Below are 15,879 nucleotides of genomic sequence, written 5' to 3' on the forward strand. Positions count from 1 at the left end.
GGAGATGTCAGGAATTGAAGTCCAATTTCAATTTCTGGCAGCTTACAACCCCCTTATAACTTGTAAGTAGTGAAGCTTTGGGCAAATTCTAGACACAACAACAGGGGGCCAACCACTGCACCAGAAGCCGAATCTATTTTAAGCTCTTCCCTTGTTTCTCCTGTTGGTGCCTTGTGTCAGCGAGCGGTCAAAATGCAATGTGATATGCATGTAATTTGTTCACAGGTTTGTCTTTTAAATGAGACTGTGGTCTTAATTAGACTACCTGAATAAATACATCTCAATTAAGCTGCTAACTAATCAAGTATCCACATGTAACCATGACACATTCAAAGGACAAAACTGAAACACAAAAAGGGCTTAAACCTCAAATTTCAGATCTAAACGTGTTGACGTCATTCAATGTTCCCAAACCTGTGTGCAAACTCGGCCGACGACCTTTGATATTTGCCATTTTGCCAGTATTTTTATGAAGTGTGTCGTTTCAGATAAAAAAGGCATTTTAGAAACCTCTCTAGAAGAGAGAGGTGTTTTGGAGAAAGCAAAAAAAGAAAGATGGAATTACGTGGCAGGCTGCAACTGACGCATCCTCAGCCGTGACTACAGAAAAGAGTTCAACGTTCAACAAAGGCGGCTAAAATTATAGCAACAGAATCAAACAGTTGCTGCTGAATCACAGCTGAATCACAGTTTATCCAAACTGGTGGGGAGTGAGGAGGGAAGCTGACAAATACACAACTGATGAATCCAAACCCCAAAAGGTACCACGAAAGTGTGAAACACCCCACGGGTGTTCACTTGTTGACAGCTTTTTCACTTTGTTCATTTTATTACATTTTTCCCAGCCAAAAGTTTAGTCCCACAGCAACTTGACCTGTCACATGACATCAACAAAGTGTAGCATTATCAATACTGAAAATCAGTGAAGTGTAAATTCAGCAGTTTCTCTGCCGTGCTTTGACCTTGTCGTAGAGGTTCCCGGAGTTCCTCTTGTCATCTTCGTCGCTGCTGTCCTCAGCAGGGGGTTTCTCCCTCTTTGTGTCGTCTCCCATGTAATGCTCAAAGACGCTGGAGAAAGCCACGGCTGACAGCATGCAGACGACCGGAGTCAGAGTCAGCATCAGACGCACCATCACGCCGGCAAAATAGACTGCACTGATGGCATAGAGAGCCACTGGAAGGCAGGAGACAAAGAAGGCGGTGGTTGACAGAAAGTTAAAAAACCGAGAATAAGGAAAGCAAAGTCGACAAAGGTGAGACAAGGAGAAAGACGGCGTGAATATAAAAGAGACAAAATGAGTCGGTGTTGGAGGCAGATAAAGACACGGAAAGAGAAATTGAGTTGTTAGAGTAACACTGAATAATCAGTCTATGTTAGCACTGCAGATCTCAAACCCTGAATAGAGGAGCACTGGCTGTTCTTTGTCCTTGAAAAGCACCGACCCGGCTCAACAGGTGTGTGGCTAATCAATACCTGTAATTGGCTAATTAAGTCTGTGGGAGAAACGGGCTGCTGAAGGACTTTGTTTCCAGCACTGAAGGGTTCCTTGCCCTCCATCTTGGCTGTCTAACCCTAAGTTTTATTTAAGCTGCTGTATAAAGAAGTTCAATCTCATTATTTCAGGCTTTTTCAAAGCTGAGAGTGCTTAAAGCTACTCGAGAAAGGATGCACTGTCCACAGACCAGTCTGCTAGTCACGACATTCTACCCATTTTTATTTTTATTTTATATAAATCATGCATTTTAATCACAGATGATCAAATAAACTCCACTAAAAACAGAACCATTATTAATTCAAGAGCTAATCCCAGCTGACAATGAATCAGGTATGACAGAGGAGCTATTTCAGGAATCCCTGGCTCTGAAATACCTATTTATTTGCTCCATAGACAATATTACAGGCCTGACTGTTGGAGAATTTAAGGCTGCGATGGGCAGCAAATCCTCCTGGTTGAATTATCGGTTGTTAAATTTCTCAAGACAAATTAGAAAATACCTGGTTCGTCACTGAAAAGTCAAACGTAGAAGCTCTATACATGACAGGATAAATGACTTCTTAGGTGGGTTTCAATAAGAAGCATCCAATTACCGAGCTTAAAATGCATCTATGTGCTGCTAAAAGCAGGTGGAATTTCACCATTATATCACTGACAACAATAACCATCTGTCTGTGGCATATCCAACATCAGGTTGTCGTGGCAGCAGACTAGGGGATTTTAACATCCTTCTCCCCAGCCATACTTTCCACTTCCTCCTGGGGGATCCCGAGGCATTCTCAGGGCAGATGAGAAAGATAAACTCATAAGTGGTTTCTCAGTTTACCCTGGAGTCTCCTCCCAGGTTGGAGGCATAGCCAGAACACCTCCAAAGGCAGGCGCCCAGGAATCACCCTAACCAGATGCCCAAAACATATCAACTGGCTGCTTTCAACCACAGGAGCAGCGGATCTACTCCTTGATCCCTCTGAATGTCTGAGCTCCTTACCTTATCTCTAAGGATGAGCCCTGCTACCCTGCAGAGGAAATTAATTTCAGCTACTTGCATTAGACAACTTCCTCTTTCAGTTTCAGTCATTACTAGGAAATCATAACCACAGGTGAAGGGGTCTGGACTGCTAGTAAACCAACTAGTAAAAGAAAGCTTCGTCTTTCCGCTCAGCTCCGTCTTCACGACAAAAGTCCATTGTCCATTGCACACAGGTTTGTCTGTTTTCTATAAATTTTTAACTTGAAGATGCCAATGATGGATAAGTAGGGTGAAAAAACAGCAAATAAAAGGTTCCTGAAAGGGCCCGATGAGGCTGGCTGCATAAACTGTTAAATTCTCCAACCCTAAAGCAGCCTCTTTAAAAATCAACACCCATTTGAACCATATTAGGGTTCAACATTGCCCATTTTTAGGGGTGTTGCTGCTTACTGGTAGGTGGGTCCTGACTAGCTCTCTAATAGGCTTCATCTAAGTCTCAGAACTGCACATCTTTAAATGAGTTTTGCAGCTTTTTTCACCCTTGTTAGATAAAACATACTGAAGACAAGAAAGCAAGTAAAGAGAGTAACCTCCATCTTTACACATTTCAAATTTAATGTGATGAAGACGATAAAACGATGAATGTAAATTCTTTTATAGAGACTATTCATTTAAAAATACACAAGCGAACCTCATTAAGATATAAAATAAAAAGTTAGTGGGGGCACTAAAAGTCAGGTGACTCCAGGAGTGTCTGCATAAAATTTCAGGGCCAGTCACTCAATAGTGGTTGAGATGTTTTAGTCTGAACACGGACAGCATCACTGTGTCTAGATTAAAGAGGTTTAAACGACTTAAACAACAAAACAAAAACATTTGTGGTGGTTTATAACATACTGGATCACTCCTCATTCTCCACACCACAGAGAAAAATCCTGTTTTCATTCATTTAAGACCCCTACCAAACACGCGTTCATCGTTGATGTTCTTGATGCAGAACCAGAGGCCCGCTGGGAAGGTGCAGACCAGGATGTGGAGGTCAAAGAAGAAGGACACCCACGTCGTCGGCTGGTGCTCCGACACCGACGCTATGATGGGGATGTGGATCTTAGCGTAGCTGCATGTAGGAATAAGGCAGGAGGGGAGAAATCGGAAGGAGGGAAGAGACATGTAATTCATGTCGAGCTGAATGCTTTGGGAGTGTTGAGACAAATTATACAATAGATCCTCCTGATTAACTCAAGAATTATGAGTGTGGTCGGGGGGTAATTTTGCTCCCCCACATGCTTATGGTAAAATATGAAGAAATTTAGCACTACTGATGAGTAATGTACTTTTCTGTTAGTAGTTTCTGATCTGTGTGTTCCCTGTTTATTCCTAATGGGCTTTTACACAGCACTTTCTGTACAATCTTAAATATTTCTCTCTCAAGTGTTTTGTTATTACAGCTGGGAAAGAAACAACACACAGCACATTAAGGAATTAGTATCAGCCTCCGAAGGAAAGGAAGGGGGGAGGCATCAGTTACTGCTTTAGTCAGCAAACTGGGGTATTTGGGAGGGGGGGGGCATTGATTCGGAAATATCAAACACACTGCGGAGCGTTTGGAAAACATAGCACTGCCTGGTGCTTTTTGGGAGTAAGACAATACTTCAACACAGCTTGTGCTCTACAGTTTTCCCCTCTGGGATGTTGAGAGGGGAAGGGTGGGGGGTAATATCCATCTCAGGACACACACACACACACACACACACACACGGCTGAACAAGCGTCCCATCGACAGCGAGAGTGTGAAGGTCAGCAGAGCTTACCCGGTGTCCCAGAGAGAGTAGAAACGACCACTCCACGGAGCAATGTATCCTAGAGGCAGAAAAAAAGACGATCAATAAAGAGAGGCTCATCTTTAAATGCTTTCCATTTCAGACGTGAAATACGAGGACTGCAACTGGGGGTTCGGAGGGGTTAATATAAAGACGAGCGAGATTAAAGTTGTTTGTTACAGCACGTCATTGTGAGGAACAAAAATATAACAGAAACTTTAATTTGCCTCCCCTTTGTTGCAACAATATGTAATTATTTATAGGGCGAACTCTGCCCAAGTGTGCAGCTCTCAATAAATACAAAGAAAAAATATATATAATCCAACCTACTGGCCTGGAAATCTGTAGCACAGACTGCCCGAGGATAACAAGAATGACGAGTAGAATATACTGCTAGCATTAAAGCCGTGAAAATCTCAGTTGGGTTTTCACCGTATTTCAGAACAAATCAGACCGAACCAAGTCATAAAATCATTACATCATAAACTTCCACTGGATGTCTCTTGACAGCTAAAGATGTTCTTTTTTTTTGGTCATTATTGGTCATTATTGCATTCATTTCTTTGTTATCACTTAGTTAAATCAACATTACAACTAAACTTTCTGCCAACTGTAGTTCAAAACCCAGAAAGCTCTCAGTGGAGAATGTGTCAGTGCTGAGAATATATTCAGCTGATGTTACTTAATTACTGGAATTGACTTGTTTATGAATGTAACTGAAACCGTTTAGGCTGCAAATTAAGCCGCACAGGGTATTTTATGTGCGCATACAAATGTCTTATTTTGGTTGAGCTTTGATCTGAAATACATTTCAGCTGAACTGTTGCTCGCGGGCTGTTGTAGGCTCTCACAGGGGGGGGGAGCTAAAACTCTTACATATTTCTAGATTTTGTGTCATGTTGTACCAACATACGGCTGTGACATGTCCTGTGCTGCTCTTTAAAAGATAATATGAAAAACGTGTTTAATCTATAAAACTCTGAACAAAGCTCTTAACGAATGCAGGCAAGAGAAAGATGGTGTTTTACTGAGAGCTGATTTAAAGGATGACACTGATTTAATCAATCGATGCTTGGCTCCGAGTTAAAGATACAGAGAAAACCCACACGGGTATAATGCTGCAGACTTGAGGGGAGTGGGGATGTCCTGACAGACCAGAGGAGTGAGACATGCGCAGTCTCACCTCAAAAACTGTCTTCAACTCCCACAGCTCCATTTAGATGGGAGACAGATCACAGCATTTATTAGATGAAGCAATTATCCTCAGGAGACTGGGATTCTGCATCCATATGAGAGGCCAATCAATTCTAAGGCAGGAAGGTCCTAACAGTCCAAGCATGCCAGCATTATGTCGGCTATAATGTGCCATCGTGTCTTTGCTCTTAGTACAAGCCAGAGGACAGAGGAGTCTAGATAATTTGCAGGAATATGGCAATCAAGACGAGACTCTTAGCTTTAATTTAAAGATATCTGAAATAACCGTTAAGGAAATAGTCATTTTGTATAGTCAGCTATTTCCAGGGGCTCACATCTACAGTTTCAATAACAGATGTAGACCATTTCTATGCCATTTCTTTCACAAATCAAGCAGTTAAGTTATTCATACATTTTATTATCCTCATATTATTACTTGTATATGAACATAAACTGGTGCTGGCACTGTTACCTCGCAGCAAGAGGGTGCTGAGTTCAACTCCAACATCTGGCCTGGGCCTTTCTGCATTTGTGTGAGTACTCTGGCTTCCTCCCACAGTCCAAAGACATGCAGTTAGTGGAGTTAGGTTAAGTGATTATTCTAAATTGCCCTTATATGTGAATGTGAGTGTGACTGCTTGTCTGTCTCTATGTGTTAGCCCTGCAATAGACTGGTCCCCCCCTCGCTCCCTATGACAGCTGGGATACGCTTCATGGATGGACGAATGAACATAAACTAAAAAGGAAATAAAAGTGATGACAAGAAACAGTTACGGTAATTTCCAAAACAAAAAAAATCCCACAACATTGATTTCCTTTAAGATTCAGCAGGAGAGAGAGAGCGAGAGAGAGCACATTTCTCCATTACATAGATGTCCTTCACAAGTTTGAAAATCTTGCAGTAAAGAGATGTCTTGTTTTTTTTACTTGCAGCAAAGTTTGTTTTGGAAAAAAGTCTCACTGAGGTCACGTTTATGGGAAATCGCCTCGATAAACCACATCAAAGATGAGAAAACTCTTTCGTGCTCTCTCTATGACCTGATGCGGGTCTGCCAAAATGAATCTTCAAAGTTGGGCTCTAGAATTCGGAAAACTTATCTGTAAAGATGCAAGATGAGGTCAAAGGGGCCTTTGAAACAGGAAGGATCAAGAGGTTTGGTAAATACCCACGCATAATGGTGAACTCGGCAACATCTGGATATTTAGAGAAGACAGTGGAAGGCCTACTTAAAGATCTTAATGTGAGACTCTCTGACAGATGGACTTGATCTGTAAGCACTTTGAAGTAGACAGTCATGTAATAAATACATATTAAATTCGCTTACGAGCAACTCTGTATTTGATCAGTTAACAACATATGAGGCCAGTTTGAAGCAACACACACGATACAGGCGGAAAATCCAGTGAGATTACATCGTTTTAAAGTTTCCTCGGTGGGCTGTTGTGTACCAAATTCTCCATATCTTAATGCTTTTAAAATATGACGGTAAAAGACTTATGTGGCCTTTAAAGTCTAATCAGTCAGCCGAATTGTGCTCTTAAACCCAAACCCTTCAGCAGGAGACAAAAAGGGGGGGAAAGAAAAAAGAAAGAAAAATCAATAAATAAACAGCAAGAAGGCAACGTTTTAAACCGTCTGAAATTCGAGCCCTTTGGCCACAAACTGAAAATAATGGGCAAAACATCAACAAGGATAAAGTTTGACCAGCTGGCTGCACGCGCTGGGGTCCAACCGGCACAATCAAAAACAGCAGTTCACATGGTGGAGCACAAGCCTCCACAAATTTTCTCTAACAGCAAAGCTGCAGCAATCATATCAGTTTATATTTGTTTATCATTTGCCTTCCAGGTTTCATTTTCTGACAAACACGAGCGCGAGTTAAAAACCCGATGGAGAGGCCCGGAGGTTAGATCATCGGGGAATAGACTAGGAGCGCTCTAACTTTTGGCTAAAAGAAGAAAACAAAATGCAGAATGGCAGAAATCCCAGATCTGGATCAACATTGAAATTTAGTTAATGGTTCCTTTCACAAAAGGCTAGCTGCCCAACAAATCTCAACTAGGGCTGCCACGATTAGTCGACTAGACACGATTACGTCAACTATTAAAATCGTCGACGACTAATTTAATAGTCGACGCATCGTTTGAAGCTTTGTAAGATCCCAAAAGCTGCAGGAATAAGTAGCAGGATTTAAGAGTGTAATAACGGACTGAAACAGGAGATGGCAGCACTGCATGTACAAGGATGCCAGCTGCCGTTAAACCCCGAAGAAGAAGCTGTGTCCCATAATTCATAGCAGCCCAGCGCACTTGTCAACAATGGCGCAGCTAGTTAGTTTTAATATTACTCTTATTATTCTTTCTGGGTCACAAAATAAAGTTTAACATATTTTCAGGCGAGAATGTAGCTGTGTAAACCTCAAATATCTGCTCAGTTTATCAAGACACCGCATATTTTCAAAAGCGCTCCGACGTTTTCGGAGACGTCTGTTACCCATCAGCTCGATAGCTCCCGTGAGAACACCGGACTCTGGGCAAATCGTTTTCAAACCCACCACTGTCTTTCACTACTCAGGTTAAACATGATATATAAGTCACTTAGATAACTTAAAAATGTTATTGTTTGTTTTTTTTTCTGTATTTTATTTGTTCCTGAGTAAATCGGTTTGGCTGAGATTAAAGTTTTTACACAGCTGAATAAACGTCAGGCAGGCAACTGATTATCAGAAGTGTGAGATGCTCCACCGAAACAATCTGCAAATTTCATTAAAATTTAATAAACTGTCATCTTGTCTTTATTTTTAGTTAGCACATACCTTAAACACTCCAAGCTATAAGCTAATGATAGTTATATAAGAGCAGATGCATGCTGGTGCAATAAGCTGTATGTTTTATGTCCAATGGATGCAGAATCTGATTAGTCGACTAATCGCAAAGATAATCGGTGACTAGTCGACTACCAAAATAATCGTTTGTGGCAGCCCTAGTCGTGGTTTTTTTTTCACAGGATGAAAACATTATCATCCTCCACTTTGTCTTATTAGAAAGTAATCATCAGCTATGAAGTTATCTGACCGTCTCTCAACCAATCTTGCCACGTAAGTGCACCTACCATCCATCTGTGTTTGATTTGCATTTTTTTCTAAGACTCATTTCTCAACAAAGAGGATCTTTGTATTTGTTAGACTGGGTGGGAAGCACGTTTAACCAATGCTCAGCTGTGAACACTGTTTATTCTGCTGGTAAACTTGAAGCCATGCTAAAATGATTAAAATAGTTGTACCTTCTCAAACTGTTCCCAAACTAAAAGCTCATGATTGAATTTGCTAGCTCTGGCTGATTTTATAAAACTGTTAAAAGTGAAGCTGAAAGCAAAAATCTGACAAATCTGACTACTAAGAATAAGGTGCAGTCAGTACTTTGAGAATTTATTTAAAAGGAAAAAAAAAAGAACAATGTACTTACAAACATAAATTGATGAGTGTATAATTATGTCTTCAAAAAGAGTGGGCGCTAGTTTGTGGAGGCCATCTTGAATACAGTGGCTGTGATGGACGACGCCGTTCTGCCTAACTGCATTTTATGTTTGTGGTTAGAGACCAGCCACCATGTATTACTCCTTTTAAGTTAATTTCAAGATCACAGACAACTCTTTCAAACTACATGCAACCATTCAACATTTACACCTGTATATTTTATCATCTCGTTGTCATTGCGTTTTTCCAATTGTCCACCGCTGCTCCATTTCCTTCCTCATTTCCCCTCCTCTTCCTCCTCACCTCAAACTTAATCTCCTCAACTTAAGTCAGGACTAACACATGAAAATGTGCATAAACATGCTTATTGATTACCACATTGCCACAACTACATTATGCTAGCTAATGTTAGGCTCGAGTGTCCTGGGAAAAAAGGGGGGAAAAAAAATATCACACTTTCCCTCCAATAAAACAGCGTGACTACATTCTTACAAGTGGCCGAGTCACTTCAAAGAAAGTTTCACTAACAGCAGGTAACACAACATAAACAGCTTTCCTTACCCCACTCAGCATATCCTCGACAACTAACCTCAGTATTGCTGTCAGATGGAAGTCAGCGTCACTGACTCATTGACTTGTATCAGCTTTCAACACAAAGTTTTAGAGCCTCCAAAGTAATTAGATGTGGAAACAAAGTATATTGACAGCTGAGGTAAACAGCAGACTGACAGCCTACTCTCAGTGTAGATAAACAATGATCAGGTCCTACTGCAGCTGGGATTATGCAGTTGAAATGGAAGTGGTAAGAAAACAGAATTGACTGCTCACATCTAGTAGTGGTATTTTACACACTTTACCCTTTAAGATGATTAAAAAAAAAAACCCTCTGAGAACTGAAAACAAACAAATGACACTGCTTACGATGTATGGAAGCAGCATGTGCATCAGGACATACAGACCTGTGTATGTGAGATAGATCACTGTGAGGAAGACCACACCAGCAGCGAGAGAGACTCCGAGGAAAAACAGTGTCTGGAATTCCTGTCTGGTCAGCCTGTCCTTTAGGTACTGCAGGAACGCATAGGCTTGGAGGAGTGCAAACACACCTGAGAAAAAGACAGAAGAACGTGAGCCAACATACAGAGGAAACTCACACTGAATATTTGAGGAGGTTCCTACTGATGCTGCATTCTGCAGGGAGCAAAGCAAGCTTACACGGTCGAGAAGCACTGTGATTTTAAACAGTATACCCATAAAGCACTCAACAACAGCCCTGCTGGCTACTCACGTAGATGTGAAAGACGAATATTGCTGGACAGCATATTTCAAATGCATGGAACAAATGTGTGTAAATAAACCTTTCTCCTTTTATTGTCTCGTCATTCTTTTTCAGCCCCTTAGGTTATACTTGCTTTTCCCGTTTCCTTCCTCTGTCATTTTTTTGAGCTGTTTTTCCCCAGCGTGCCTGTGTTTGGCAAATTTGATATAAAAAAATTGAAAAGCGTGAAAAGATCCTGTTATCCCCCCCCGCTCCTTTTTCATCACCTACCACCTTTCAACAAACCTTCTGTGATATTTCCCTGCTTTTCTCCACCCTCAGCGATCGCCTACAGCAGGTCTCACCCATTTCCAAGGTTAAGCCCCTGCCTGTCTCCTGGAGTGCCGCCATGACGCTAACACGCTTGTCACACCATGCCACTCTGCTTTCCTGCCTCAGGGGCCGACATCTCAGCGGTACCGACAGGTCCATTGCTCTGTCACTCTCTTCCTGCCTCCCACTGTGCTCCGTGAATGCTACCACCAGATGTTCTGAGCAGCTGCTACCCAGAGCGACATAAAACCACACTTGCTCTTTGAGAGCGAGCGGGGAGCCAAAAACGCAGAGAGGCAGAGATGATTTTTGATGGTGCATTCTTCAAAGCCTCTCGTAATGCTGTTTGTGTTGGAGAGATCCAGGAAAACAGGGACACTTCAGAGTACACCTACCTGCTGTGGCGTTAAGTGAATTCTCCAAAAGGCCTCCGCTCATCTTCTTAAAGCTGCCAACAACGTAAATGAATCGTGCACATATGTACGCACCCATCCATGCTGTCAGCAAGCAGATGGGGCTCACACTTGAGAGACAATACTCAACAAGCTTTAATAAGCTACCCACAAGCCAAAATGAACAGTGCTTAAAGAGCTAAGCCCATATGGGTGGCATGTAGGTGCTTACCCATATCCATTTCATAGATGTACCAATGTTCTCCTGCAGACAGAGCGTGACTATCACTGTAGGCACAAGGGGATTCAATTCCTGCAGCAGCCAACCACTCTTAGAGCATGTGCAATCACCAGAGGGTGCTTTGGACATCAACCAAGCCTGCACAGTTCCAGCTTTAATAGACAAACAACTGCAATAAGACCTAACTTTCCATTTGTGGCCAGAGTTTATAAACAAGTGTGTAAGTGAAAATGAACCTGCAATATCGTTCACTGTCAGCAGGAGGCGACACCTCTTGCTGGAGAAAGAAGATTGAAAAGAAGTTTAGTAAAAAAACAATTCTTTAGCTCACTTTATAGTTTTCCTGATGCCTTTCTCATCACACACACAACCAACCTGAGCCTGCTTCTGTCTGAAGGAAGGACAGTTTCTTCCTGTTAACAGGGAGTTTTTCTTTCCCAGTGTCGCCAAATTCTTTCTTAAAAGGGGCCACCTGATTGTTGTTTTTTCCCCTGTATTATTGTAGGGTCTTTACTTTACAATATAAAGCGCCTTGATGCAATTGCTGTTGTGATTTGGTGCTATTTAAATCCAGATGAAGTGACTTGAAGTGAAATTCCAGGCCTTAAACACTGGGTTCAAATCTTATTTAATTGGCTGTAGCTCAGGAGGCACAGCAGGTCATCTACTAATCAGAATGATTGAACTTCAGATGCATTCATCTGAGAGTGAATGTTAGATAGAAAGCAGGTAGAAAAAAGTGCTTACGTGAATGGGTGAAGTACGTTGTACAAAGTGATTTGAGTGCTCGAGCAGAAAAGCACCATTTTATACAGAATGATATTCAACTTGCAAATTATGGTCCTATTTAGGGTAAAATATGATAAAGTAGGGCATGTTTCATGCTATGGCTACTTTGTGAGTGGCAGGTCACTAACTTATGAGCGCATTTCTTCAGGTTTTGATTCAGCACTGTTGTAAAGGTTATCACATTTGGAAGTGAAAGATGGGGTAAGCCCAAGAGGGGGGAGACAAACCCAGCCTCAGGACATAGACTAGTGTATTCCTTGTGCAGGTGCCAAGCACAGATAACGGGGAGAGTTACATCAGGAAGGGCATCTGGAATAAAATCTGTGCCAAATCAGACATCGGATCCATTCCCTGTGGTGACCCCTTGGGACACAAGGGAGCAGCCGGCTTACTCACTCATCACCTCTGGTTTCATAACTCCAAGATTGCAATGGGCATAATGCTCAGTCTGAGGCGTTAAAATGGGATATCACTAACTAACAGGTGATGTCATGGTGGCTACATCCATCTCTTATTTACAGTCTATGGTTGTGGCAGAAATTCCCTGACAGTCACAGCAGACAGAGTTGAAATAACAGCTTTGAATTATAATTTCTGCAATGCGTCCATATGATGAGCAAGGTCCTGAGAGATATATTGCTCAATTATTTTATTCAACCACATTTCACACAGTGTTGGTCTCCAAACTACTCTATTGAAATTCAAGGCACATAATAACTGAAGTGTTTTATCCGAGTTAAAGGGAACAGTCTGAACATTTGTTCAGTCAATATAAACATACTGATTAGATCAGCTGTTAGCACAAATAACTGCTTGTTCCTGCTTTAGGTAGGATAAAGAGAAATATGCTTTTACCTTCATGTATTTGTGACATCTGTTTATGAGTGAGTCATAAATTTGGAATAAAGAGCAGCAGTATCTTCCAAATACTGCTGACTTCATCATCAGGTGGCTTGAGCTTTGTAAAGGGGAACCTGTTGTTCCAGGCTGAATAGAGGATCATTCATACTGCAGGTACAGAGGATGAGACTTACCAGCAGCAGCCATGTGCTCACTCGTCCTGATTGGCTGGAAGCCGACGAAAGGGACCTGCATGGACAGTATGAGGCCCACAATGTAGAAAGTGCTGTAAGCTGTAGAGAGGAGAACAGCGGAGAAACAGGTAAAATCATTAAAATAAAACGACACTAAGAAAAAAAAAAAAAGCACAATTTGGGTTCGACTGAGGGAAATCAACTTCGGTAGGGGTATTTAAAGTCTATTGATTTTCACTGTTGTACCTCAGAGGGAGCAAATACAAAATACCTAATCCAATGTCATTTACTGAGAAAATGGGAGTTGGCCCGGCGCGGTGTGGTCGGGAGGCCCGAAGTGAGATGACAGTGCTGAGAACAGTGCAACTCCCACCATTGTAGCTTCAGGAAACCAATTCGCAGATGCACCACTTTAATTAAGATTTCATACTCTTCCTGAAGAGTGTGCCTCGTTTTTGAAGTAGCTCTGACCGCCCTCAGCGATCTTTTTTTCTCTCCACACATCTGCTATTGACTCATGACAGACAGAGACGAATTGCGAGGGAACAGGCTACGAGGCATTTTATTAAACTAGGATTTTCTTTCTTTTTTTTAAACCTCCCTGCTTTTTTTTTATGTGTTCCTTCATTGCAGTTGAACAACACCTGACTCTGAAAAGAGGCGGTAAGGAATAGAGCAGGTGTCTTTTTCTGTCATCGGAATAAGTCTACAAATATATTTCCCCATCTTTCATTTACTATGAAAAGCGGCATGATGAATGAGGCAGCTATTCTTGAGGAACAGGGAAGACTGTAGAAATTTTTCCAGCTCCTCTAACAGCCCTGCTTCACCAAGCAGAGTTTAATTGTTGTAGGAGCAAAGGTAGGTCAAAGCCCTCTTACGGTGAAGAGGCGATAATTTATTTTCAGTGCTCTCAAAGACTGTGCTTACCAGTTACAGTGAGTACAACATATAATCATGCAGAGATGATACTTGACATGGTATCATTTATCTTGACCACAATAGTGGCGTCTGCTGTGAATTCATCCCGAGCTGAGGACGGTGGAGGGTTCTCCGAGGCAACGGATAACGTGCTGGAGCCACCACATGCATTCGTGAAACTCGGATGTTATCTGTGGGATAACAAGCCTACCCACTTCACCGGTTCTCTACCTCCGGTATATGCAAAGAATAGAAAAATAAATAAAGAATAAAGAGGATCAGGTAGCAGGTGGATACATTTACTGCTAAGTGGTGCGTGGGTGTATAGATGTCTGCTGATGATGCTTGCTGTTGTGAGAGACGGGCACAGGCGTGACTGGGCATTTGAGCTTGTTTCAGGGTCAAATGCTCGGGCAGCCATGTTGTGAGATGCATGTGTGCATGAGCGGTCGTTTTCCTGTATAGTTCCCACATTCATATTCTAATGAGAGAAGATCTAAAAACACGAGCGAGTCTCCAATACAGAGTCGGGTATGTGGGCGAGTTTTAAATATCAAGCCGCACGGTGAAAGTTGTCGTCTCGCGCGAGTGCTCGCACGTTCTGTGCTCATGTTTGGCGTGTGTGACCATCTTACCGATATAGACTCTCCTACTGTAGCGTTGCATCAGGAGCAGCACAAACACATGCAGCGGGATCAGGTTGATAATAAACACGTAACCTCCCCACGCCGACACCTAGAACACAAATACACAGACATGTCAGTAAACGGACATTCATCATTACTCAGTTTTTTGTGAGTGGGTGGTGCCCGGGTGGTGCCCATGTAAAACACGGAGGTACCAATGATTTTGTCATGTATTGCTTTGTGGTCTCATGTTTGGCATTTTCATTGTCACTGTTTGGCGCTTAAAGCTGATCGTCAGCGAGCGGGTGTGTTTAACTTTGAAAGCAAGGACACTATTCTCATAACATGCCAATCAAAAGGTAACCACGCTCTAAATTATCTCTTTTTTCCCTTTAACTGGACCGAAAAGTCTGTCTTTGCATAAAGTAACTGAATATAGGAAACTGTAATATAGGTATGTTTAAGACTTCAATGCTCATTAAGTCATTAAAAAATTGAAGGAAAGAAAAAGAAAGAAAAACACATTTTTACGAGTGCTTGGATTTCATATGACATGACATATGACACTGGCACCAGAAGGTGACAGTCATGTGTCTACAAGCTGCTTGGCAACCATCACTAAACAGCAAAATCTGAAGAATACTAACAACTGCCGGGTGTCACACCAATACAGCCTGTGTGTTGCTGTGAGAGTCGGTGCTTGTGTAGAAACAGGAAAAACAAAGAACAATGCAACCAGCTGTCTAGTGTAAAATCCTATCTCTAATAGAAAGGCAAAACTGTGCAGTCATAGAACTAGAAGCATTAAAATGGCTCATGTAGGCTACGTTTTCCTCTGCAACAGTGTTGGAACCCCCAAATGAATGTTAAACATCTGGCAACATTCAATCTGTTGTGTTAATTCAAACTGTTCAAACCACTTAACCTCACGTTTCCTCACTAGCTTCAAACAGAAGTAGTCATAAACAACTGTTGCAAAAAGCATTTACTTTTGTCATCAATTACAATCAGCTAATGGCTCACTCTATATAATGTCAACCAAAACCGTAAAAAATGCCATTGCAGCGTCTCTGAGCTCGAGGCAATGACTATTACTGCCTTGGATCCTCTGACCAACCAAAACCTGAACAGACTAATTCAACAGATATAAAATAGTCTTTACTGCTGCTTCACTATTAAATGCAGGCACACTGCTGTAAAAAGAAAAACAGACATATACAGATTCAATAAAAGGCTGGCAGTAATACTTTACATGTTAGATGCACCAATAACTTTAAAAGCGCTACTAAAATTATACAGTTTCTGAGGTCTGCTGGGTTTCACAACTGT

The 15,879-nt window shown here is 41.8% G+C and overlaps 1 protein-coding gene across 1 annotated transcript in view; it reads right to left on the reverse strand.

Annotated features, from left to right (window-relative positions):
* The window catches only part of LOC113014370 (dolichyl-diphosphooligosaccharide--protein glycosyltransferase subunit STT3B), a 103,465-nt gene that overhangs the window by 12,074 nt on the left and 75,512 nt on the right, over positions 1 to 15,879 (reverse strand). The window contains exons 5-10 of the mRNA XM_026155846.1: positions 14,560 to 14,659; positions 13,004 to 13,102; positions 9,916 to 10,062; positions 4,278 to 4,326; positions 3,429 to 3,583; positions 963 to 1,174 (exon numbers count right to left, since the gene is read on the reverse strand). Of these exons, the coding sequence (XP_026011631.1) occupies positions 963 to 1,174; positions 3,429 to 3,583; positions 4,278 to 4,326; positions 9,916 to 10,062; positions 13,004 to 13,102; positions 14,560 to 14,659 (762 nt within the window). The remainder of the gene's footprint in view (positions 1 to 962; positions 1,175 to 3,428; positions 3,584 to 4,277; positions 4,327 to 9,915; positions 10,063 to 13,003; positions 13,103 to 14,559; positions 14,660 to 15,879) is intronic.

The sequence above is a fragment of the Astatotilapia calliptera genome, chromosome 22 (assembly GCF_900246225.1).
Source record: "Astatotilapia calliptera chromosome 22, fAstCal1.2, whole genome shotgun sequence".
NCBI classification, from domain to species: domain Eukaryota; kingdom Metazoa; phylum Chordata; class Actinopteri; order Cichliformes; family Cichlidae; genus Astatotilapia; species Astatotilapia calliptera.